This window comes from Macaca nemestrina, chromosome X, assembly GCF_043159975.1.
Source record: "Macaca nemestrina isolate mMacNem1 chromosome X, mMacNem.hap1, whole genome shotgun sequence".
Taxonomy (NCBI): domain Eukaryota; kingdom Metazoa; phylum Chordata; class Mammalia; order Primates; family Cercopithecidae; genus Macaca; species Macaca nemestrina.
The window spans coordinates 142,471,341-142,496,206 of record NC_092145.1 but is presented as its reverse complement, the minus strand read 5'-3'; the positions used below and the strand labels follow the sequence as shown (position 1 = coordinate 142,496,206).

Here is a 24,866-nt window from a genome sequence, read left to right as displayed (position 1 = left end):
GAAGGAAGGAAGGAAGGAAGGAAGGAAGGAAGGAAGGGAGGGAGGGAGGGAGGGAGGGAGGGAGGGAGGGAGGGAGGGAGGGAGGGAGGGAGGAAGGAAGGGGAGGAGGAGGAGGAGGAGGAGGAGGAGGAGGCGGAGGCGAAGAAGCAGCAGCAGCAGCATGTTCCCAGAGAAAATGTACTAATATTAGATATGCTTGTGAAATAAAGTTAAATAAAGTTAAAGGGGAGAAAAGGATTCAAAACAGAAAAATACAGTATAATCCTAACTTTGAGAGCCAAAGGTAACATACCAATGGTTATCTAGGTGTCTATCACTGAATAGCAAATTTATTATCATTAGACCTCTCTGTCGATTCTCTACAATAAACTTTAGATTCTGTCATCAGAAGAAAATAACCAAGGCAATTGAAAGTGTATTTTTAAGACAAGCTTTTGTATATCAACAGATCTTTCAAACTAGAGCTAGTAAAGCTATTGACAATGCCACTAAGGTTTCTCAGTAAATATGTAAAAGTCCAATCAGTTCTTTTAGGTGTACACATAACTTTCCCAATTAAATTTTAAAATACATTTTAACATTTAGAAATTGTTTGAAGATGGCCGGGCGCAGTGGCTCTCACCCGTAATCCCCGCATTTTGGGACGCCGAGGTGGGTGGATCACTTGAGGTCAGGAGTTCGAGACCAGCCTGGCCAACACAGTGAAACCCTGTCTCTACCAAAAAATACAGAAATCAGCGGCGCGTGGTGGCACGCGCCTGTAGTCCCAGCTACTCAGGAGGCTGAGGCGGGAGAATCGCTTGAACCTGAGAGGCAGAAGTTGCAGTGAGCCGAGATCGCGCCACTGCACTCCAGCCTGGGCGACACAGCGAGACTCCGTCTCAAGAAACAAAACAAAACAAACAAACAAAAACAAGAAATTGTTTGAACATTATACTACCAAGGCGCACGGCTTTTAATTGCCATCAACTCATCAGATGAGGCACAGCTCACAATGAGGTCTGAAAACGGCTTTTCACGCCGGGACCACTTTGAGAAACACACAGAAAAACGGGGCCAATTACAACAGCCAGACCGCTCCGTTTGTTTTAAGAACAATCACTTTCTAAATCCTCCTGCGAGACTCTCAAAGGCAGCCCTTCCATTGCCGCCAGAACCGTATCCCATCGCCCAGCACTTGCCGCAGGCCGGACAAGTGAGGCCCAAAAGGGCACCCAGCCCACGGCCCGCTTTAGAAAACACCGCACTGCAAAGCTGCTGGGAAAATCGCTCTCTTTTAGTCAACCTGAAGCCACTTTGCCGCACTTGGGGAAAGTCGGGGAGAGGAGGGAGGGACGCGATCCGCCACCAACCAAATCAGAGCCTTTCCTGTTAACCACCGTGCGGCAAGGGGGCCGGGGCCGGGCCCTCGCACACCTCGACGGCCTCCCCCGCTCCACAGGGACCCCGATATCGCAGGATCTCCCGACTCCCGACTCCCGCCTCTGCTCCCGACACCCTACGTTTTTCTTTTCTTTCTCATTTACGTATTTACAATAAAACAGCGAAGCTGCACGGTCTCTAATCAAACGCGGTTACCATCAAAGCCTCAGACTCCGTCTCAACCGCAAAAGGTCTGACAGGAAATCAACTCCGGAGTTTGTCAATTCTTTAGACTCAAAGCTCTCACCCAGTGCGGTGGTTCACGCCAGTAATCTCAGCACTTTGGGAGACGGAGACGGGAGGATTGCCTGAGCCCAGGAGTTTGAGACCAGCGTGGGCAACATGACGAAATCCCGTCTCAACAAAAAATACAAAAATTAGCCGGGCGTGGTGGCGCGTGCCTGTAGTCTCCGCTCCTCAGGAGGCTGAGATGAGAGGACTGCTTGACCCCAGGAGGCGGAGGCTGCAGTGGGCCGAGATGGTGCCACTGCACTCCCGCCTGGGCGACAGAGCGAGACTCTGTCTGAAAACAAAACAAAACCAAGCAAAAAAAACCTCTGTGAAAGTTTGAGTCATTCCTCATTCCTCGCCCCTCATACCCTGCCTCACCAAAAAGAGAACAGCTGAAAAAGGATCAGCTTGTCCCAGAAAGTCGGCATCAAGTATCTTATAAGCTGCAAAATCTCAAAATGTCACCCGCCCGGGCACCCCGGGAGAGGCGGCGGGTACCACCCAAAGCACCCCCTCAGAACACCCGGAATTTGAGGCTGCACCCCAGCCGCTATGCCAAAACGCTGAACAGGGCTGTGTTCCGCGGCTGCCCACCAGGGAAAATCAGTAAATTCAAGAAAAAGTGCGGCCGCACAGACCTGCTGTATCGCCGGAGCCCGGCGTCGCGACCGCCTACATTGTTTCCCGAACACTCGAGGCTTCGGAGAGAACCTTGGGCCGGAGGGCAACCAGGCCCAGCCTCTTTACACACTCTCGGCACAAGCCCGAATCACCCCAACGCCGAGCCACCAAGAGCCACGGGGATGCCATGAACCTCAGGATCACCTCACGTCTCAGGGACATCTTGAGCCCCTGAGACGACCTGAACTCTGGGCCATCTCTGTCCACCACGCCAAATTTCCCACCAGCGCGCTGAGCAATCGGCGGCAGATGGCCGATACTCAGAGGCCGCCCACCGACGTGCCCCGGCCGATGAGTAGCCAATCCTGCCGCCCCTGAATGGCCGCCTAAGTGGGTGCCGTCCAGACTCTGACAGAACTTGGGGCCCAAGTTAGTGGGCCAGTTGAGGCGAGGTCACCTTACCCTGTTCCTCGGTCCCCTCAGACATTGTGAGATGGCGGGGTCTAGCTCTGAGGCCCGCGACCTGAGGCCTATGTCTGCGCCGCGACTGTGTGGTAACTCCTTGGTAACTGCGTGGTAACTGCGTACACTCGTTGTCCGAGGCACAATGAGGCGCGGGCAGGAGCCTGGACCACGTCTCTGCGGCTGCGCAGTAGCACGTGACTCCTGGGGGGTCAAAGGGCCTCGCCCCCCCCCCCACTTTCGACCTATTTTCTTAAAGTGTCCTTTTTACAAAAATATATACATGTATGTGTATATGTATATATTTGTACTATATATGTGTGTGAATATATGTAGATATAGATACAGATGGAGAGAGAGAGAGAGAGAGAGATAATGAACTGGGAGCCAACAGTGTAATTCTGCTCGTCCCAAAAAGCACATCATAAAAAAAAAAAAGTCCAATGTAAGAGAATTGCGTTCAGACTTTCTAGTGTTTTCCGGGTTGCTTCCTCACATCCGGTGCCGGCTTTGGGAACAAATCCGAAAACAAGCCGACTTTGAAAATGTGCCCCTAATAAATACCTAGCAACCCCTCTCCTCCCCTCCTTCCTGCCCCCTCTAGTAGTCTATAGCCTATTGTTCCCATCTTTCTGTCCCTGTGTACCGGATATTTAAGCTCCTACTTACAAGTGAGAAGATTCAGTATGTGGTTTTCTGTTTCTGTGTTAATTCACTTAGGAGAAAGGCCTCCAGCTGTGTACGTGCTGCTGCAAAGGACATGGTTTTGTTCTTTGTTACGACTGCATAGTTTTCTTTATTCGGTCCACCACTGATGGACACCTGGATTGATTCCATGTCTTTACTATTGTCTTCACACCTTTCAAAACCTGTCTCGGTACTACATCTGTTCGAATAATACCTCCATCAAGACACTTTCCGATAGCCCCCTGGTAAGAAGGATCCCACAGCAGGTAATCTTCACGTCCCTATTAGTATTTAAATTACTTTACCTGATATTATAAATCCTCGTCAACATGCCTCTCTCCTAAGTTCCTGGAGGACAGCACCATGTCTTATTTATATTTGAACACCACCTCCCTCACAAGATTCTAAGAATTAAATGTTATGAAATATAAAGAACCTGGTGCCTGGAATTTGGGATCCATTTCTTCACTGTGTCAGTTATACAATGACTCTTGGGACTGTGGGTCTCTTCATTTGGGGGAAGGGTAAGAATTTCTTTACTTATGAGAAGCAAAGGTGTATATTGTTAGGTAGAAACAGAGTTGTTTTGCTATCGTACCAGAGTGTACATATGTGTAGGAGGATGCATAGAGAAACCGAGGGCTGAAATGGATACACTGTGCTGGTTACCAATGTGTTACCTCTCACCTCCAACTTCACCCACTTTTGCCGACTCTGTGAAAGTGGATGTGGGCCCTTTAAATATTTTTCCCTTTGTCAGTAACACAGTTTAAACCTTTGGCAGTAGAAGGTGCTAAAAGGAGACCGTAGGAGGAGAAGGTTTTTTTTGCCTCCTGGTTGACCTGTGCTCTCTGAGGACATTGATGCAAAGTGTAGCTTTCTCCTGCAGGAGAAGGCAGATTTCCAGTACTTTATAGAGGATATATTTCCAGCAAATTCATCAAGTTGCAAGGTTGGGTTTCCAGCAAATTCCAGAGAATAGATTTACAGTGAAGTCCACCAGTGCAAGCCATTGAGTGAGTCTTAGACACTGTGTCTCAACCCTAAGGGTAGTGCCTGTTTCTTATAGCTGTAATTTGTAAAGAATATTTTAGAATTTTATTATTAGCTAATCTCTCATTACTCCAGTCCTCTTTTATACTTAATAATTTTTTCTTTCTTTCTTTCTTTTTTTTTTTTTTTTTCTGAGACAGGGTCTGGCTCTGTCATCCAGGCTGGAGTGCAGTGACTCGATCATGGCTCACTGCAGCCTGGATCTCCCAGGTTCAAGCAATCCTCCCACCTCAGCCTCCTGAGTAGCTGCGAATACAGGCATGCACCACCATGCCCAGTTAATTTTAAATTTTTTTGTTGAGATGGGGGTCTCCCTATGTTGCCCAGGCTGGTCTCAAACTCCTGGGCTCAAGTGATCCTCTCGCCTCAGCCTCCCAAAGTGTTGGGATTACAGACATGAGACACCACACCCAACCAATAATTCTTTACATTAAACTTTCCCTGTTCAAATTACCACATAGTGTTTCTCTTCATATTGGACCTGGAGGGATGCACCCACCTTTTGGGATTTCCTTCTAGCACACAGTACTCAATAGGTACACAAGGTTTGTTCATGGACTGTAATTGAATAGCCAACAGATACTCAGTAATCCCCTTCAGTTTAATTTCTGGTCAGTCCTCTCCATTCATTTGCCTGACGCCTCTTCACAGAGAGAGGTGGGAGGGAGGGAAGAAACACTTTCCTATTGTCACGCCTAAGACTGACTTTCCATTTCCTGTCCTACCTAAGCTACATTAACCTGAGCAGGAAGAACAGCAGGCAAGGGAGGCTTCCCAGCCACGGGAGAAGTGGGAGGAGATGCTGCAAAGCTGTCTGTTCCCAGGTGCAAGCTGGACCACAGGAGCTACAGAGCAGGTATTTCTGTCAACAGCCAGTACAGTCACAGCAATGTGGAGTTCCGCAGCCTGTAATTGTGGACTGGTAAACATCTTCTGAAAGACAACTAAAAAAAAAAAAAACTGGATGCAATGTTTTTTAAATATTATAGCATTAGGCCGGGCGCGGTGGCTAAAGCCTGTAATCCCAGCACTTTGGGAGGCCGAGGCAGGTGGATCACGAGGTCGGGAGTTCAAGACCAGCCTGGCCAAGATGGTGAAACCCGGTCTCTACAAAAAATACAAAAATTAGCCAGGCGTGGCAGCGGGTGCCTGTAGTCCCAGCTACTCGGGAGGCTGAGGCAGGGAATTGCTTGAACCTGGGAGGTGGAGGTGGCAGTGAGCCAAGATTGTGAAACGGCACTCCAGCCTGGGTGACAGAGCAAGACTCTGTCTATACACACACACACACACACACACACACACACACACACACACACACACCATTAAAGAATATCATAAAGTTAACAATTTCTGAGCTAAGATCTGAGAAAGACCCAAAACCTAGATAGGTGTGAGAAACTGAGAGCATTGCTTTTGTTCTTGGACATTTGCTGATGCAGAGGAGGCCAAAGGAGGCTGAGCTACACGTTGGGTGGTTTTGTGGAACTGAGGGACAAAAGTTGGAATCTGGGACCCACCAAAGCAGAGTTTGTAAACCACCTCCCACCTCAAACTGGGACCACAAAGAGACAAATCTTTAGAGTAAAAGTAACCAAAAACTAACCATGTGGTCTCTAGATCAGCCTCATGTCACCTGCGAATTTAGCACTCCCAGGTGCCTGCATAAAGCAAGCAAACATTCTCTCTTGCAAAGGTAATGGTAACTTATTTCTACAAAGAATTATTTATTTTATTTATTTATTTTCAAAGATATTATTTTTTAAATGTTTTTTATTTCAATAGCTTTTAGGGTACAAGTGGTTTTTTGTTACAGGGATGAAATATATAGTGGTAAATTCTGAGATGTTACTGCATCCATCACCCAAGTAGTGTACACTGTACCCAATCTACAGAGTCTCACTCTGTCACCCAGGCTGGAGTACAGTAGCACAATATCGGCTCACTGCAACCTCTGCCTCCCGGGTTCAAGCGACTCTCCTGCCTCAGCCTCCCGAGTAGCTGGGACTACAGGTTACAGGACTACCACGTTTGGCTTTTTTTTTTTTTTTTTTTTTTTTTTTAGTAGAGACAGGGTTTCACTATGTTGGCCAGGCTGGTTTCGAACTCCTAACCTCTGGTGATCTGCCTGCCTCAGCATCCCAAAGTGCTGGGATTACAGGTGTGAGCCGCTGCAGTTTTTTAATTCCACACCATCCTCCCACTCTCCTTCTTCTGAGTGTCCAATGTCCATTATGCCGCTCTGCATGCCTTTGTATACCCATAGCTTAGCTCCCACTTGTAAGTGAGAACATGCAGTAAGTGGTTTTCCATTCCTGAGTTACGTCACTTACAATAATGGCCTCCAGCTCTGTCCAAGTTGCCGCAAAAGACAATATTTCATTCCTTTTTATGGCTGAGTAGTATTCCATGGTGTATGTATACCACGTTTTCTTTATCCACTCATCGGTCAGTGGGCACTTAGGTTGGTTCCATATCTTTGTAATTGTGAATTGGGCTGTAATAAATCTACGTGTGGCAGGTGAATCACTTCAGGTCAGGAGTTCAAGATCAGTCTGGCAAACATGGTGAAACTCCGTCTCTACCAAAAATACAAAAAAAAACAAAAAAATTAGCCAGGCATGGTGGCAGGCACCTGTAATCCAAGCTAGGGGCAGGGGCAGGTTCCTAGCATCAACCTGGTTGATTTGCAGGGGAAGCAAGCAGGCCATGCAAGAGGAGAGGGAGAGTTGACTTAAATGCAGCCCACAGGACACGAGACGGGACAATATGGCCACAGAGCAGTGTCCAGCTGCCCAAGGCGCCACTCTCCACTTGTTTCCACTCCACTCCATTCAAACTCCTGCCACCCGGGGGGGTTCCATCTCACCAGGCACAGTGGTCATCACCCCTGGCTTGGAGCCCCGGACACAGCTCCGGTGGCCTGGCCAAGGTGTGCAATGCCATGCTTTCATGAGGCCCTGAGAGCCTGCTGCTTTGCTGACCCCAGTGTCTGCAGTGGGTTTTTGGCCCTAAGGGCAGGTTTGAAAAGGAGTGTGTATTAGTCAGGGTTCTCCAGAGGGACAGAACTAATAGGATAGATGTATATATAAAGGGGAGTTTATTAAGGAGGATTGACTTACACGATCACAAGGTAAAGTCCCACAATAGACCATCTGCAAGCTGAGGAGCAAGGAAGCCAGTCCGAGTCCCAAAAGCTCAAAAGGAAGGAAGCCAGCAGTGCAGCCTTCAGTCTGTGGTCGAAGGTCCAAGAATCCAAAAGCTGAAGAACTTGGAGTCTGATGTTTGAGGGAAGGAAGCATCCAGCATGGGAGAAAGATGTAGGCCAGAAGACTAAGTCAGTCTAGTCCTTCCACGCTCTTCCACCTGCTTTTATCCTAGCCGTGCTGGCAGCTGATTAGATGGTGCCCACCCAGATTGAGGGTGGGTCTGCCTCTCCCAGTCCACTGACTCAAATGTTAATCTCCTTGGCAACACCCTCACAGACACACCCAGGGACAATACTGTGCATCCTTCAATCCAATCAGGTTGAAACTCAATATTAACCATCAGAGGGTGTGTTCTTTGTAAGGACAGGGAAAGGCCCGGAGGAGCTGCAGAGCAGCACCGAGCTCTGGCCATCAGTTGTGAAAGCTGGATCCCATGTGTTCATGGGCACAGACACGTGTCTGTGTGTGAGTGTGTGCATGTGTGTGTCAGAGAGAAAAAGAGAGGAGGGAGAAAGGAAGATGGATGGGGCTGAGATGGTGATGAAAAGGGGAAGACAGGCTGAGCACGGGACAGAGTGACAGGCTAGCACCTCACCATTTCTGTGTTACCTACAAAACGGTGACCTTAGCAGAGTAAAATTTGCCTGAGAACTTCACCCTGTCTCCCATGTTGAGTCTAGCACTCAGCCTCCCCGGGGAGAAGGGGGGCGGAGGGCGGCTAGCAGGGTCTTAGGTATGCCCCAGGGGTGGTAGAAGGTGGAAGCATCTCCAGCTGGAGGAGGCCTCCTAATTAGGCACAACCTGCGCTGTCACCTCCTCTGACCCCATCAGCCCATGCTGATCGTCACCAGGTGCGACTCCAGGGCTCGCCTCTCACTCACCTAGCTCCTAGTGCGGAAGCAAATCCCATGTGGCTTCTTCCTGCGCCTGCATTTGGGTGGGGGGACTGGCCTGCACCATCCCACCCTTTCAGGGCCCCAGGAGGCTGGGCCCCAGCACACTCCGCCCTCCCCCTCGCCCAGTTCAACAAAGAGTCTGCAGCCTCCAATCCAGATCGCAGAGGGCCAGGCTCCAGTGACCTTTCCGGATTCTGCATCTTGACGTTTTCATGCTGAGAAAGCAAACAGGGAAGACGCCTTTTGAACGCTCTAGTCAAAGGTTCCGCTAAGAGCACTGCAGAAAGCTCAGCTTCTCAGACCTCAGGCAAGCTTGAAAGTACTTTACCATTTTAAGGAGAAAGGGAGTTGCGCTTCACTCGCGGTCATTAACTCAACAACTCGGACTACTTTCAGAGGGATGCTTGCTCTTCTAAGCATAGCCCAGGAAAAGGCAGGAAGAAATATTTCGAGTGGACCCCAAGGAAAATACGCGGTTGGGATGCATATCCCAGGTAGTGCGCAGAGCAGATGGTCAGCTCCTGTTGGCTGAGAGCTCCAGAGCTCCCAGAATACGGATCTGATTGTGTGGCCTGCCGCCATTGATCACCCTTCAATTGATTCCCACAGCTCCTGGGATCCCATTCAAAGCCTACCCAAGGTCCTTCCTGCTCCAGGCCCTGCTCAGCTGTCCAAAATCCAAGCTCAAAAGAATTTGGAGAAGGAATTTAAAGTCTTCCTTAATAGTAAGGCTTGCTAGGGCTGCAGTTCCACTGTGTGTGTGGCGGGGTGAGCCGTGGCCAGGCTGTAGGAAAGGGAGTAGCAAGGGCCTGGGGACGGGAAAGACAGAAAGACAGGCAGAGACAGAGTGGGCACCCTTTGGGATGAGGCACTTCCCCATCTTGACCTCCCTAAACTGTCAGGGGAGGGGCGATCCTCATTGGACCAAGGAGAAAACAGACTCGGATTGCCTGAGCTCTGTGACAAAGCCACACAGGCAGAGGGTCCAGCCCTGAGCGCCTTGGGCAGGTCTTTCCCTCTCCAATCCCTTTCTGAAAGGCTCTGAGGCTCTTGGACGGAGAAGGGGCCCCGAAGGAGAGGCAAGGAAAGCGCCATGGAGGAGCCTCCTTGGATAAGGCCAAGCCAGCAGGAGCCGGCCCTGAGAACAGGCGGCCCCCATAGGCCCTCCGCAGACCCTCAGCAGGAACTGGTAGACCGTCTGCGTGCACTGGAATTTCTGACTTGGTGTGGGTTTGGTGACCCGCGCATGTGTTGGTACAGGAGTCCGTGTGTTGCCTTCACCCAAGGGGCACGTATAGACAGCAGCTCCTGGTGACTGAAGTCAAGCCCTGTCTATAGGCCAGGAGCCCCAGCTCCCTCCCACGACGGCAACACGGCAACACGGCAACACGACAGGAGGACCAGCCCTCCCCGAAGGAGGGCCAAGTCCCTGGCCCAAGGCGTGCCTCACACGTTTGCTGCCTAGTGTTTTCTTCTCCGGCCACTGAAATTCTCACGTTTCTTTTCCTCCCTGAACCCACCCCCCAGCCCTCCCTCCTTCCACCACCTTCCGCCTCCTGGGTCCTGCAAGCGCAGTTAGCCATAGCTGACTGCCGGCTTTCTGCAGTCCAAATCCTCTGGCTCTTCCCAGCTTTCCTCTGCCTTGGGGTCCCGTGGATTTCAGCGTGCGTGGCCACTCCTGCTGAGCTGTGTCTTGACTCCTGGAATTCACTTCTTCATTGAACACATCCTCGCTGAGCACCTCCAGGGCAGGGTGCCAAGCACAATCGTGAGGCAGGGACAGAGCAGGCAGCCGCACACACCAGGCCTTGACCTTGACCTTCTGGTCAGCAAGGGGAGGGAAAACAGAAATGAACGAAATACTTTCCGGAGGCGTGGAGCACTGTGAAGAAAGTAAAAGGAGATGACAAGGAAGGGAGGACGTGCCAAGAGGGACAGTCACAGAAGACTTCTCTGAGAGGCCACATTGGAACTGAGACGTGAATGGTCCAAACAGGAAGAAGCCCCAACACCTGGGAGCAGAGGAACCCAGGAAGAGCCACTGCAAGGGCGGGGCCTGAATTCAGGAGGAAGCTGGACATGCCGAAGCATCCAAGAAATGGCCAGGGCAGCTTCACAAGGGTGGCCGAGAGGAGAAGGATGGGTCTAATATTCAGTAAGGGTCAGAATCAAATAAGACAATGAGAGAAGGGAAGGAAACACATCGCGGGTAGGTATGGACCCTACTAAAACAGAAAGACACGGACAGAAGCAGAAGAGGTGTGAGGATGGAGCACAGAAAGACAGAAGAGATGGGCGGGGGCAGATCCTGTGTGAGTATCAATGGCAGGAAGACAGGAAGAGATGGTCAGAGCCACATCATGTGTTGGTGTGTCAGTAATACAACAAGGCCTAGGCTGGGCATGGTGGCTCATGACTGTAATCCCAGCACTTTGGGAGGCTGAGGTGGGTGGATCACTTGAGGTCAGGAGTTTGAGACCAGCCTGGCCAACATGGCGAAACTCCATCTCTACTAAAAATACAAAAATTAGCCAGGCGTGGTGGCGCGCGCATATAATCCCAGCTACTCAAGAGGCTGAGACAGGAGAATGGCTTGAACTTGGGAGGCGGAGGTTGCAGTGAGCCAAGATCTCACCACTGCACTCCAGCCCGGGTGACAGAGCAAGACTCTGACCAAAAAAAAAAAAAAAAGAAAGAAACTTCAATGCCTTTTGTTCACGTGACTTTAGCAATCTTTTGGAAATAAAGACAGTTTTAAAAATTATTGGTTAACAAGGTGTGGTGGCTCACGCCTGCAATCCCAACACTTTGGGAGGCAGGCAGGCAGATCATTTGAGGTCAGGAGTTTAAGACCAGCCTGACCAACATGGTGAAACCCCATCTCTACTAAAAATACAAAAAAATTAGCTGGGTGTGGTGGTACACACCTGGAATCTCAGCTACTCAGGAGGCTGAGGCAGGAGAATCGCTTGAACACAGGAGGCAGAGGTTGCAGTGAGCTGAGATCACAAAAAATAAAAGTTGCTAAGAGTTAACACTGTAATATGTAATTGACACTACTGGAGAAACAGTTTTACATACAAGGTGTGTAAGGAAAGTATAATGTTTCTTTAGTAAAAGATTAGAAGAAGGCATGGGAATATGGCTGTTGTTAAAGGGAATGTAATTTTGTCTAGTTCAGAGGGTTTAAAGATTGCCTTCACCTAAAAGAGTAACGAGACAAAACTGAAGGTTTAAGCAAGGTGAAAAGGGTTTGTGAAGCAGCAGATGGCAAACCCACACTCATGACTCCTGCCTGAGGGCGCTATTGACACAGGCAGGACTGCAGAGGTATAGAGTGGCAAAAACAGGAGGGGAAAGGACTCAGGGATGATGAACAGGAGATGGCTGTGGCTTGGAGGTGGAGACATTAGCTGAGAGTTGGATGCACGGGCCAGGAACACAAGGAGAAAGTTCAGGAAAGAAGCTGTGCCTAGAAAGGTGGTGGTGGTGATTGTTGATTTTGTTGTTAGTGCCTCAGAGACTCTCATTAACCTCCAACTTTTTGCCCCAGGCCATAGCCTGTACTGTGTTCTGACATTCAGAGGGTTCTGGTAGCATAGTAGGTACTCAATTTTGTGAACGTTCTATGGAGTCCTGAAAAGGCTGTGTTCCCTTTTTGAATTTGATGTCTATTAATAATGCCTTTACAATGATACCAATATCTACCATTAATTTTGCATACATCTATCAAAAGCTAAGAACAAAGTCTTTCATTCCTGTTGCCTTTCTATTAAATTATCCATGAGGTTCATCTGGTTCTGCTTTCTACTGTTGATTATGTGTAATTGATCATATATACCTTCATGATCTGTACTTGAACCTCATACCAGGTAGCCATTCTGATGCATTGACTGTTTTTGCCTCTAATTCTCCCTCACCTGGATCAGTATTATCACGGTGGTACTTTCTGTTTGCTTGTTGATCAGTTTTTGTCCAGTCCTTTATTTATTTAAGAGACGGGGGGGTTCCCTATGTTGCCCAGGCTGGTCTCGAACTCCTGGGCTTAAGCAACCCTCCTGCCTCAGCCTGCCCAGTAGCTGGGACAACAGCAAGCACCACCATGCCCAGCTTGACCCTTTATTCTAATGTTTGAGGTAAATGATGAGGTAGGTAAAAGCATAAGATTGTTTTAAAAATAAATCCTGGAATCATTTTAACATGGGCGTTTAATCTGTTTCTATGTAATGTCATTATATTAAGTTGGTCTTCTGACATACGTTATGCTTTTTCCTTATAATTTTGGCTGTTTCTGCTGCCTGCTAAATGGCAATGTTTTATTGCCTTTTGTCTTCCACAGTGATTTGGACATGATATAGCCTGTGTTCTTGAAATTGAACAATTATTATAACAGCAATGCGCTGCAGAGAAATCAGAGAGTGAAGATAAGCAAAACGAAGAGAACATGGCCAGAATCCCACCTGCCCCTCCACACCCACTATAGACGGGTTCATGTGTATCTTCCAAATATCTTCTAGACGTATAAACACATCTGAGTATAAACACACAATGGGATCCCCTGGAGAAGGAATGCTACAAATCTGCCTGTGACCTGCTTTGATCAACATATCGTGTATCTTTCCATGTGAATAAATAACTTTCCCCTGTATAACTTTTCATGACTGCAAATGTGTGCATTGAATGGGTGTAACATAATTTCAACAGTTCCCCTGTTGTGGACTTGTTTATGAGCCCTTTGTCATTTCTAACAATATTGTGATGAACAGGCTTGCTAATACCTTACTCTTTGAGCACATGGTTACTTCTGCAGGATACATTGGAAGTAGAGAAATTACCAAATCAATAGGTGTGTGCCTTTTTCAGGCTTTTCCTGTGTGATGCCTAACTGCCTTCAGGACACATTACACCAAATTCACATACCATTAGCATGAGTACTTGACATTGCTTTGACCTCTGCTAAATTTTGTTTCAACTTTTATTTTAGATTCAGGGAGTGCACGCACAGCTTTGTTACCTGGGTATATTGTGTGACGCTGAGGTTTGGGGTACAAATGATCCCGTCACCCAGGTAGTGAGCATAGCACCCAACAATGAGTGTTTCAGCCTTTGCTCTCTTCCCTCCCTCCCCCATCTAGTAGTCCCTTTTTTTTTTTTTTTTTTTTTTTTTGCTGCCACCTTTATGTCCATCAGTACCGAATGTTTAGCTCCCACTTATAAGTGAGAACATGCAGTATTTGGTTTTCTGTTGCATTAATTCACTTAGGATTATGGCCTCCATGACTTTGCTAAATTTATAAAAGGTGAAGAATCACACACACCCTGTTTTACTTCGTGTTTCTTTAATCACTGGAGAAGCTCAACATTTTTCATGTGTGGTATCAGCCCACAAGTTGACCCATAGTGGTCCCCTCCGGCCCCCGGTAGTCCCGCTCCTGTGTAATCCACCCCACAGTGAATCAGGGATGGTCTGGGGGCCAACAGAACACCGCAGAAGTCATCACTTCTGACCCTAGGCTACAAAAGACAGTATTTGTTTCCTGTAATTCACATGTTCCTTGTTGCTGAACCTGTGCTCAATTTTGTGAAAGGTCTTCGGATGCCTCTGCCTCTCTCCTGAATCACTTTTGCCTCCCTCTGCCGCAGTCTTGGGAGCCTTGTACCAGAGGGAATAGGTGGCTGAGATGGTAGCCCCATGAGAATGGAGGCCTTCTGCCAAAAGCCACAGCGAAGTCGAGGGCTCCAGTCAACGTGTGTGGGTGGCCAACCATCCCGGGACTGCGGGGTGAGCCAGGGCACAAGCCTCTCAGCGCTAACTCTGGGGACAAGCTGGTCATCCTATACATAAGTGAGCCGTCTGGGAAGCAGAGCCCCGTCCTAGTCAAGCCTTGAGATGACTACAGTTCCAGCCGACAGTGAGTGCATGACCTGGGGCAGAACCATGCGGCTGAGCAGTGCCCAGATTTCGGATCATCAGACCCTGCGTGAGATCCTGAGTGCTTGTTGTTTTAAGCTGCTAAGTTTGGGGGTAATTTTGTTCCACACAAATAATACATTATGTTTTTAAAACATTTTATAAGGATTTAATATGTGATAAAGGTGATAAATTTACCCTTTGGGAAAAGTGTAGGAACAATTGGTTTATCCTGGGGAAAAGATAAAGGTTTTCAATCAAATGATCACCAGATGTACTGAGGATGTCTTGAAAAGAAAGCCACAGACCTACTGGAAGAGGGACAGGTGTGTCTTGACAGAAGCTCACTCCTGCTCAGGGTCTTTGGCCTTCGACACACACCTCCCTTGACCCCTGCCCATCATCCTTCAGGTCTTGGTGGAAACGACGCTTTCTCCAGAAGCCCCGCACAATCTTCTCAGCCAGGTAGAGGCTGCCTGGTGGATCTCTCATGGCTACGCCATCTGCCGTATTTTGCACACTCATGAGTTACATAGGCGTTTGTATGTTTCATGCTGTCTTCCCAGATAGACTGCGAGCATCCTGAGGCCGGGGATGGTGCCTGTGCTGTGCACTCTCTCATGCCCAGCTGCCTGTCAGTCTGCAGTGCCTTATATGGGGCGTTTTCCTCCCCCACTTCCTGGTTCTTTGACACGGGGTTTTGAAAACTCCACTTGGCAGTGTGTGCTCCCATCAGGGCTCTTCTGCTTCAGCTTCCACCTGCAGTGCTGTGCCTGTGGGGTCCACATGCACTACCCGCGCCCCGGCTCCAGGAGTTGCAGCCGCCTCCTTGGCTAGGGTTTGCTGGGTGTTTTGGAATTGACATAACCTGAAGGAACAACGCAAGGGGTGCAGCATGGCCACGCCCCGAATGACCGTACTACATGGCATCTGAAGACGCCATGGATTGTAAAACCCATCCAGATGTCAGACACGTTCATGCCTGGGAAAAAAAGAACATCTTAGAATTGATGATGTACGTATTTTCTCAATCCAGCTTCAAGGGCCTGAGAGTTGTAGAAATATTTCCCAGATGGGCAAAAGCTTGCCTGCCCTTCTAATTTTCAGGGGTACCCTGTGTTCTGGTCATTTTCATTTTCTGAAAGGTATTTAGTGAGAAGGCGAGAGTGAGTGACTCAATGGCTGCTAGCAAGCTGTCACGTTAAACCAGTTTTTAATTCTCTTCAGAGCCACACCGTCCTCCAATAACTCCCTCTTTCTTCTGATAGTTTTAGTGCTTGACTGGCTGTATATAAAACACAGAAGTGAAACCAACCAGAAAATAATCCAAAGGCCAAATGGCACCTTATGCCAGTCATTCACCGATACTTGTGGAATGGCTCAGTATGTGTTTGCTACTTAAAAACTCAGCCTCAATCTCCTAACTCATCATGTGACTAAGAACGCCTGGCCTCCTGGGAATGCAGCCCAGTAGGCTTCAGCTTTATTTCACCATCTATTCTCTCTGAAGGCTGCTACCTATGAGGCTTCATCTACATAACAAGAATCTGGACCCCCACAATTCCCCTTATCTTAATGCAAGCATTTCTTTCTACTGACTTCAAGTCTTGGGACAAAGCTCAACTCTTTCTTTTTTTTTTTTTTTTTTTTTTTTTTTTTGAGACGGAGTCTTGCTCTGTGCCCCAGGCTGGAGTGCAGTGGCGCGATCTCGGCTCACTGCAAGCTCCGCCTCCCCGGGTTCACGCCATTCTCCTGCCTCAGCCTCCCGAGTAGCTGGGACTACAGGTGCCCGCCACCTCGCCCAGCTAATTTTCTTGTATTTTTTTTAGTAGAGACGGGGTTTCACCGTGTTAGCCAGGATGGTCTCGATCTCCTGACCTCGTGATCCGCCCGTCTCGGCCTCCCAAAGTGCTGGGATTACAGGCTTGAGCCACCGCGCCCGGCCAAAGCTTAACTCTTTCAACAGGTTGCCAATCAGAAAATCTTTGAATCTACCTATGACCTGTAAGTCCCTGCTCCAAGTTGTCCTGCCTTTCCAGTCGAACCAATGTATACCTCCCATGTACGGGTTTTTGTCTTTGCCTGCAATACCTGTCTCCTTATACTGTATATAAAACCAAACTGTAACCCAAAAAATAAAAAATAAAAAATAGAAACTCAGCCTCGATCTGATTCCCAGGATTACGATTCTATCAGCAAGTAATTGATCCCTGATGGCAAGAATCAAAGCTGGTGAAACTCAGTGCCCTCATGAAGAGTTCATTCTAGTGGGGAAAGACATCCAATATGCAAATAAATAAACAAGTGAAGGAATGAATGAACCGTGGCAGGAAATGTATCAGTTGCATCTCACCATATTTTTAAGCTGTGGTAATGAATCCCTAAATCCCAGTAAGTTACAACTGTAGACACTACTTCTTCCTCACATAATATGAAGGAGGCCACAGGATGGCCTTGGCCCAGCCCCACAGGCCTTCTTGCTTGCTCCAGAACCCAGTCTGAAGGGGCAGCCCTGTCTGGCCAATGCTGGGCTCACAGCCAAGGGAGAAGCATGAGACAGATGATCTCTCCCATGGGAAGGCTTCTGCTTGATGTGGTGCTCTTTAGTCCACTTGTGTACCTCCCAAAGGCCAAAGCAGGGTTCAGGGCCAAGTGCAACAATGGGCTGGGCAACAGAGTTCACCTTCAGGGAGGAACTGCAAATCCCATTGCAATGAATGGGAAGAAATATTCTTTGCAGGGAAGAGTTGATTGCTGGGAACAATAATCTAAGCAGCCATAAGTTTAAGTGACGTAAAGATAATATATCAGGGAAGGAGGCTAAGGGGAGCCAGGTGTGTGAGTGTCATGGGGTTAGAGGGGTGCCACAGAGAAACTGACAAACTTACAGGAGGAATAAACAGGTGATGTTCTGACGTTAGGATCGTGATGTATAGTGGAGACTGCTGGCTAGTTACCAAAAACCCATTTCCTCATCTTCCTGGGTACACAGACTTTTCCTGGCCTCTGTTAACAGTGAGGTGTGGCCATGTGACTGAGGTCCAGCCCATGGAGTGAGAACAGAAGTGATGTGTGCCCTGCCACCAGGAGTCCAAGGACCCCAAGGTCCTAGGGATGGTGGAGCCACAGACGGAAGGAGCCTGGGTCCCCAAATCACCATCCGGCAGAAGGACATCTACTTCGGATCGTGAGCAAGTAAGCTGGAGTGCAATGGTGCGATCTCGGCTCACTACAACCTCCGCCTGCCGGGTTCAAGTGATTCTCCTGCCTCAGCCTCCCAAGTAGCTGGGACTAGAGGCGTGCACCACCACGCCTGGTTAATTTTTGTATTTTAGTACAGACCAGGTTTCACCATGTTGGGCAGGCTGCTCTCGAACTCCTGATCTCAAGTGATCTGTCCATCTTGGCCTCCCAAAGTGCTGGGATTACAGGAATGAGCCACCGCGCCTGGCCAAAACCAGGGATTTTATGGTCTTTGGAAACCCACTGGTAGTGACTTCATAGTGACGTCGTTTACGGTGATGTTGACCTAGGTGGACTCTTCTGGGAGAGAGACTTCCCAACATGGAGAACGGTGTATACTGGCAAATGTGAGTCATGAGGGGCTTCTTCAGGTGTATGGAAGAGAACAGTATATGGGGAAAAAGAATGAAAAAGGAACTGAATCCCTTTGTCTGAAAAGCAAACACAATTAGAGAGGTAATAACTGGAATAACCAACTGAGAGTGCGCTAACAACTTTGAAACCACCAGCCCTTGTACTTGGAGGAATTCCCCAGAATACCCTAGAGGCAGAGGCCCCTTTGGAGAGGGCAGAGTGTGGAGAGCATGGGTGAAGGGATGAGGGTCTTCCCTTTCTGACCATCGCTTCCTCCAGGAAAGCAGATCAGATTCCACCATACACTGATGAGTTTCAGAAACACCTGTCATTTCATTCAACAGAATGGCAGGCCTGCCACCCTGCCATTTATCTGGATTTGTGTCTTCAAGTCTTCCTGTTTTCTACATGCCTCCCAATTATTTACTGACAAAGGAATGAGTTGACCCTTTGCCCTGTTTTGTTTTTCATCTATTACTTCAACCTCGTTTCCTTTTCAACTATAATAGGAAGAACAGGTGCTTCTCAGTCGTAGGTGGCTTAGCTGTCTTTGGCTAATATTAAGAAACCTCAAGCAAGAAGTCTAAATATTGATCATTAATTTACTGAAACCCTCTGTATATTGAATGTTGCTTGACTTCAGACATCTCTGAAAAGTATAGACAAATTTGTCTTCATATTCTGCATAAACTTTTTATTATGGAAAATTTCAAATATACATGATAGTAGAGAAATTTGTGTAATGGATTCCCATGTATGTGTCACTGGCCACAACAAATACCAACATAAGGCCAACCCTGTTTCATCTGCATCTCCTTCCCCATTGAATTATTTCAAAGCAATCCCAGATATCATCTCATTTAATATGTAAAGTTTTTATAAGATACTTATTTCCAAGAGATAGGGGCATCATCTTTTCAAAATATCATTATAATACCAATTAGCACCATTGTTAGAAATGAATAGCAACTCTTCAGTATCATCTAATATCCACTGGGTATTCACCTTTCCCTGGATTGTCTCATGTATGCATTTTTCCTGTTGTTTTCTTTTAATCAGCATCTAAACGAGGTCTGTGCATTGCATTTGGGTGACATGACTCTTAAGACTCTTAATCTACAATCATTCCAAGTTCCCCTTTTTTTCCTTGGCTGGATGCAAGGAAATGGTTAAATGCCTTGCTAAATATGATGGCTTCATCCTAGTACTAGTTAATACCTAAAGGCAAAATACACATTTGTGGTAAGGCTTTTTGCTTACGATAATGGATATAATTTCACATTTCAAAGTCTCCTTGGTAATTGTGAATTTGGGGCAGATCTGATTAGATCACTTTTGTTTTAATTTGTACTAGGTTGTTGCAAAGCTCAGACGAGCTCTGCCATTTTCTTGCCATTCCTTTGGGCTTATATTATTAGTCTTCAATTCAGTTAATGTAGCTTCTTTTCATTCACTTTTTAAAACCACCTGTTCAGGCCGGGTGCAGTGGCTCATGCCTGTAACCCCAGCACTTTGGGAGGCCGAGGAGGGCGGATCACCTGAGGTCAGGAGTTCGAGATCAGCCTCGCCAACATGGTGAAACCCCATCTCCACTAAAAGTACAAAAATTAGCCAGGTGTGGTGGTCTGCACTTGTAATCCTAGCTACTCAGGAGGCCGAGGCAGGAGAATCACTTGAACCCAAGAGGCGGAGGTTGCAGTGAGCTGAGATCGCACCACTGCACTCCAGCCTGGGCAAGAGAGAGAGACTCTGTCTCAAAAGATAATAATAAATAAAAAATAAATAAAACCACCTGTTCCGCTTTTAAGAGCTAACATTTTATGTTTTAAACCACCCATCTTTTCACATTAACATCTATGAAATCAGTTTGCATTTTATAATCAATGGTGATAGTTTAATAGGTAGCATTTTCTTTTACTATTTAGTAAACAGTGGTGCATCTTACAAAGAGGTCTTAGATTTGATGAAATATACTAGTTTATTTAAACTAGGTAATATAAAGGGCCCTTTCTATGGAAGTTTTACTCTTCTTTCTGAATAGTAGGCCACCTCTACAGGACAGATACGCTAAAGAAGGTAGACAAATCCAAGCCTGGCCAGGAACACATGAGCCATTCTGAATCTTCAGAATGGAAGTAGTTTAATACAGAATCAGAAGCTTACATGGCTCCTGGAAGGCAGGGGCTAAGGTGAAGGAAGAAGTTTCTAGAAATCCAGGAGTGCAAGAGTCACAGGGAAGCTCCCCTGCCCCCAGGTGTCTCAGCTGCCTGCACGACTGAAGTGGGCGAGTCTCAAGATGATATCCAGAGGCTGCTGGCAAACCCCACATCTGCCTCCTGCTGATGCTCAAAAGCCTGTCCTGTGCAGCCACCAGAAGGAAACGGCTTCTCCTCACCTCCCTCCTCCCCAAATCAGGGCACAGGGTCTCTTGGGGCAGAATCTAAGAATCCATGTCTACCGGTAAAGGAGTGTGGCAAGTGTCACGTTCAGGCTTTATGCCTCTAAGGACAGGGAGAAACCAAGAACGGCTGGGATGGTGGCAAGTACCAACAATGTTCAGCACTTTAGAACACATCAGTGAATCCGTACATTAACTACAGAAAAGCTTAATCTTTTTCCTCTTACGTGAATATAAAAGGAAGTTGTAAGATAAGCTGGGATGGTGGCAAGTACCAACAACATTCAGCACTTTAGAACACATCAGTGAATCCATATATTAACTACAGAAAAGCTTAATATTTTTCCTCTTACGTGAATATAAAAGGAAGTTGTAAGATATGTGTCCTGCTCCCAACGGATTGATTTCTGCCCCTGTGGAATATGTGCACCCACCCCACCCCTGACGTCAGTGGACTTGAGCCTCCGAAGCCAGCCAAAGCCAGGTGGAGGAGTGAGGCCAAAGGAGGAACAGGGCTTGACAAGGCCAAAACCCTGCCCTGGCCGCCCTGTTGTCCCTGAGGGATTATTTCCACAAATGCATGTGCTTAAGGGCTTCAGTTCTATGGCAGGAGAACAGGACACACCATTACTGATGCATAAGGACACGTCACTTATGGGCACTTAGCACTGACTCATATGCTCTGTCATAAGTGCCCTGACGTTCTCCTTTTCACGAACACTGGTTTGTCTGTTATGTTGAGGCAGCTCGAGGGGAGGAGCTAGGCCCCTTGTTTCTTAAAGATCTCCCCTCAATGCTGATAGTATCCCTAAAGCCAGAAAGGTGATCCCATAACAAGAGAGTTGCCTCTATTAGAGCAGGGGGAGTGGCCAAGCTCAATTTGAGCATGTGCTAACTACAGAGCGTCGCTCTTAAGGTTTAGTGGCATCAACCTGCTGACAAAATAGGGCAAACAGCCAGAAGAGGAAGAACTGTCCCCCATGCATTCCAACAGCGGGCTATCACTTGCACGTCCTCTCAAACCTAAAGGTCTCCCACATTGCCTGGATCAGCTGCGGGGGACTTTGTGAGCAAGCCCCAGCATCAAGCTATAGCCCCAGAAATTTTAACCTACTTCATGTATTCAGCCAACTGCAAGGACAATCCCTTCTGCAGCTTGAAAAAGCAGTGCTTTTCCTCCCAATTACACTGTCACTACTCACAGTATTTACTTTTTACTTTTGAACGTTACAGAAGGGCATGGTGTTTCTATGCCTGCAGAGGGAGGCCTTGGTTTAAAAGTTTGGGAAATCCCACTCTAGAACATGTACTGTAAGACATTTCAACGATAAGAAATCACACAGATGAAAGACTAAAGCAAATGTTAGGTGTGCCTAGAAGGTCATAGAGCTCAAGATGCAGAATTCTGCAGGTTACAAAGCATCGAAGGATGAAATGAGAGGCAAAGCCAGAGGAAGATCATTTCATATCTGGAAAATTCACAGGAAGGATAATATAGCATGATAGTCTGCAGACTAAAAGTTTACAAGCCAGATAGGAGAAAAAAAGGAGCCACGAATTACTCAAGTCTCAGATCACTCAAATTGACACCCCCGTTCCAGTCACTGAGCATCACCCCTGGAGCCTCAGTCAGGGCCCTGTTGTCTCCAGTGAATCACAGGACACGCTGCTGGAGAGCAAGAGCAGTGAGGATTTCTGGGTTCCTCAGCTGGAGCCGCAGCTCCTGGGGTCGGGGTAGGGGCCAAATAAGTGAGGTTATGCAAAACCCCAGTCCTCCAAGGGCATCCCACGGGGGCAGCTGGACCATCTGAAGGCAGAGGGCCAAGAGCAGGTGCATGCAGGAGGCGGCCTCTGGCCCCCAGTGGTAAAAGAGCAACCACAGTTACCAGCCAGGTGTACAGGCTCAGATGGGATGAGATATCTCGGGGCATGGGCATTTTCTAGCACTCTCGCATCACTGATGATATCATAAATAGCAAAGGCTCTGAGTACAGATACAGCTCATCGACTGAACTTCTTACAGCCCCCCTGGGGTCTCATTGAAGACCCCTGTAAGAAATCAGCCCTTGGTTCTTAGGCATCCTGTTTAGCATTAGAATCTGGGCAGGTTTTAAAACTCAAGTATTTGGACACGGAAAGCCACAAACTTACTAGACTGGCTCTGTTCCAGTTCCAACAAATATACACTTTAATGTAATGCAGTTAACGGTAAATAAAATCACACCTGAGGCTTTGAATGAATCGTTTCGATTAACTTTATTAATATTTTAAAATATGAAAACTGTAAAACATAGTATTTATGTAAACACCTGAGGACTGTTCAAGTGGGTACAGCATCTTCATACAAACAACTTGAAAGAAGACCAAGTTTAAGTGAGAATCTTTTGACATATAAGGAATAACATAAATGAAGCTATTCTTTAAATAGTTGCATTCATGTCTAAAGTACATTTGGTTGTCTAAAAAGAAAATGTACATTCTTGCCCCTGGTGAATATTTTATTGGCATTTACAACAAATGGCTAATACTTTTATAACTGATTCTCATAGCTTATAGACATTACATCAAAGTTACACAAAGTAATAACAATAAACATATAGCACCATTTCCTCTTCAAAGTTCTAATTTATAAAATAAAGCCCCAAACATGGCTGGGCACGGTGGCTCATGCCTGTAATCCCAGCATTTTACAAGGCCGAGGTTGGCGGATCACCTGAGGTCAGCAGTTCGAGACCAGCCTGACCAACATGGAGAAACCTCATCTCTACAAAATTAGCTGGGCGTGGTGGTGCATGCCTGTAATCGCTGAGGCAGGAGAATTGCTTGAACCAGGGAGGCAGAGGTTGCAGTGAGCCGAGATCGAGCTATTGCACTCCAGCCTGGGCAACAAGAGTGAAACTCCATCTCAAAAAAAAAAATAAAATAAAATAAAATAAAGCCCCAAACAATAAGTCTGAACTAATATATCTCTCAAAGTGTAGCAGAATAAATGGCTCAGAACTAAGCAAATTAATTAGAAACATTGCATAGGACAGAGAACTTCCCTGTATGGAAACGAATCTACAGATTGTTTCATATCCCCTGAAGAGTAAGCTGAGAGGTACTGGTGATAGCAAACGATGGACATATATTTTTTACGAAATCAAAACATCTAACTATATACACAGTTCATCGTTACCTCTGTGGCAGTGCAAAGTGCCAGATTAAATTCAAGAAAAAAGAAGATTTACTTGTGTGTAAACCTACAGGTATAAAACAATATACAAATATGGTAAAGTACCATATGAGGAATAAACACATATAATATATATCTTCAAAAAATTTGGACACTGGTATCTTCATATAGAGATGTAAGAAAAGAATGCCTAGTTAAATGTCCAAGCTTAGTGAAAATACGGAAAGTTTTAAAATAATAGGTATTTTACTGAAAAAATTTAATCTTACTCCATCCAAACAACCCTCGTAGTATAAATATCTCCTGCATAAAATGACAATTCTATCCTATAATTTAAAAAATTTATCAAAAACTGGTAAGAACACTTTATGAAAGCTTATAAGCTTTATAAGCTTGCTTTTTTCCTTTAAATATGATCAAATACAACATACAGAGAAATAATAAAAGGAAAATAATTTATATGGCTATTCCCTTTCTAGATATAATGATAGAACATGAACAGAACACCACAGAGTATCAGACAAAACATCTGAGAAAAGATGATACCTACAGGTGCACCTTTCAATTCTCTGGTGAGGAAAAATTCTCATGGATTTAATTATAGAAGTTGTCAATCCCTGATATTTTCCCCTTTGGGATTTAGCTGTTTTGGTTCTAGATATAAAGATTAACCAAAATCAAAGGTTTTTCTCTGTTAACTACATTAAGTATATTTGTAAACTGTACAATGAAAATTTAAAAAGACATAAAGAACTGCCAATTTGAAAATGCCAATACTAACATGTTAAATGCTTTTTAAAGAAGTAGACTGGGGGAGAGGTGGCTGTGCCTCCCGAGGCTGGTTGGTGACTCCAGGGAAAAAAAAAAAAAAAGTTGACTGAACTGTTAATACAGTTCTGCAATTCTGATAAAACACTTTTATAGGAACTGTCTACAAAACAAAAACTGCTGAGAAATACTTTTAAATTAAAATGTTAACAGTACACCTGAGAATTATGTCCAATCTAAACTTACGCATATTTTTTTCAATTGTATTTTCCTTCTTTAAGTTTTTCAATGTAGTAACACAGCTTTAATGCTGGCCCCAGCTTCAGCCCCATATACTTCATCATCACATCACTCTTGAGTAGGAACAGAGCCTTCCCATCAATTTCCTACAGAGAGAAGGAAATCATACTCATTAATAATGCTTTCATATCAAGTTATT

The 24,866-nt window shown here is 46.5% G+C and overlaps 2 protein-coding genes and 1 long non-coding RNA gene across 10 annotated transcripts in view; 1 reads left to right on the top strand and 2 right to left on the bottom strand.

Moving 5' to 3' along the window:
* LOC105478283 (BEN domain containing 2) overlaps positions 1-2,870 on the bottom strand; it is a 64,117-nt gene extending 61,247 nt beyond the window's left edge. For 3 of the 6 annotated variants that reach the window (XM_071088513.1, XM_071088518.1, XM_071088514.1), the window contains exon 1: positions 2,737-2,870. In XM_071088513.1, the coding sequence (XP_070944614.1) occupies positions 2,737-2,761 (25 nt within the window). In that variant the 5' untranslated portion in view covers positions 2,762-2,870. Of the gene's footprint in view, positions 1-2,291; positions 2,377-2,736 lie in introns of those variants that run through there. The other 3 variants (XM_071088515.1, XM_071088517.1, XM_071088516.1) reach the window with 2 other exon arrangements.
* Positions 2,528-13,206, top strand: LOC105478185 (uncharacterized). Its single transcript, XR_011618190.1, has 4 exons — positions 2,528-2,664; positions 3,457-3,689; positions 5,207-5,332; positions 12,918-13,206. It is a non-coding gene; the product is annotated as an uncharacterized lncRNA (long non-coding RNA).
* A 9,515-nt stretch (positions 13,207-22,721) lies between these two features.
* The window catches only part of LOC105478186 (Scm polycomb group protein like 2), a 118,389-nt gene continuing 116,244 nt past the window's right edge, over positions 22,722-24,866 (bottom strand). For all 3 annotated transcript variants that reach the window (XM_011735256.3, XM_011735258.3, XM_011735257.3), the window contains one exon: positions 22,722-24,813. In XM_011735256.3, coding sequence (XP_011733558.1) covers positions 24,685-24,813 — 129 coding nt within the window. In that variant the 3' untranslated portion in view covers positions 22,722-24,684. The remainder of the gene's footprint in view (positions 24,814-24,866) is intronic.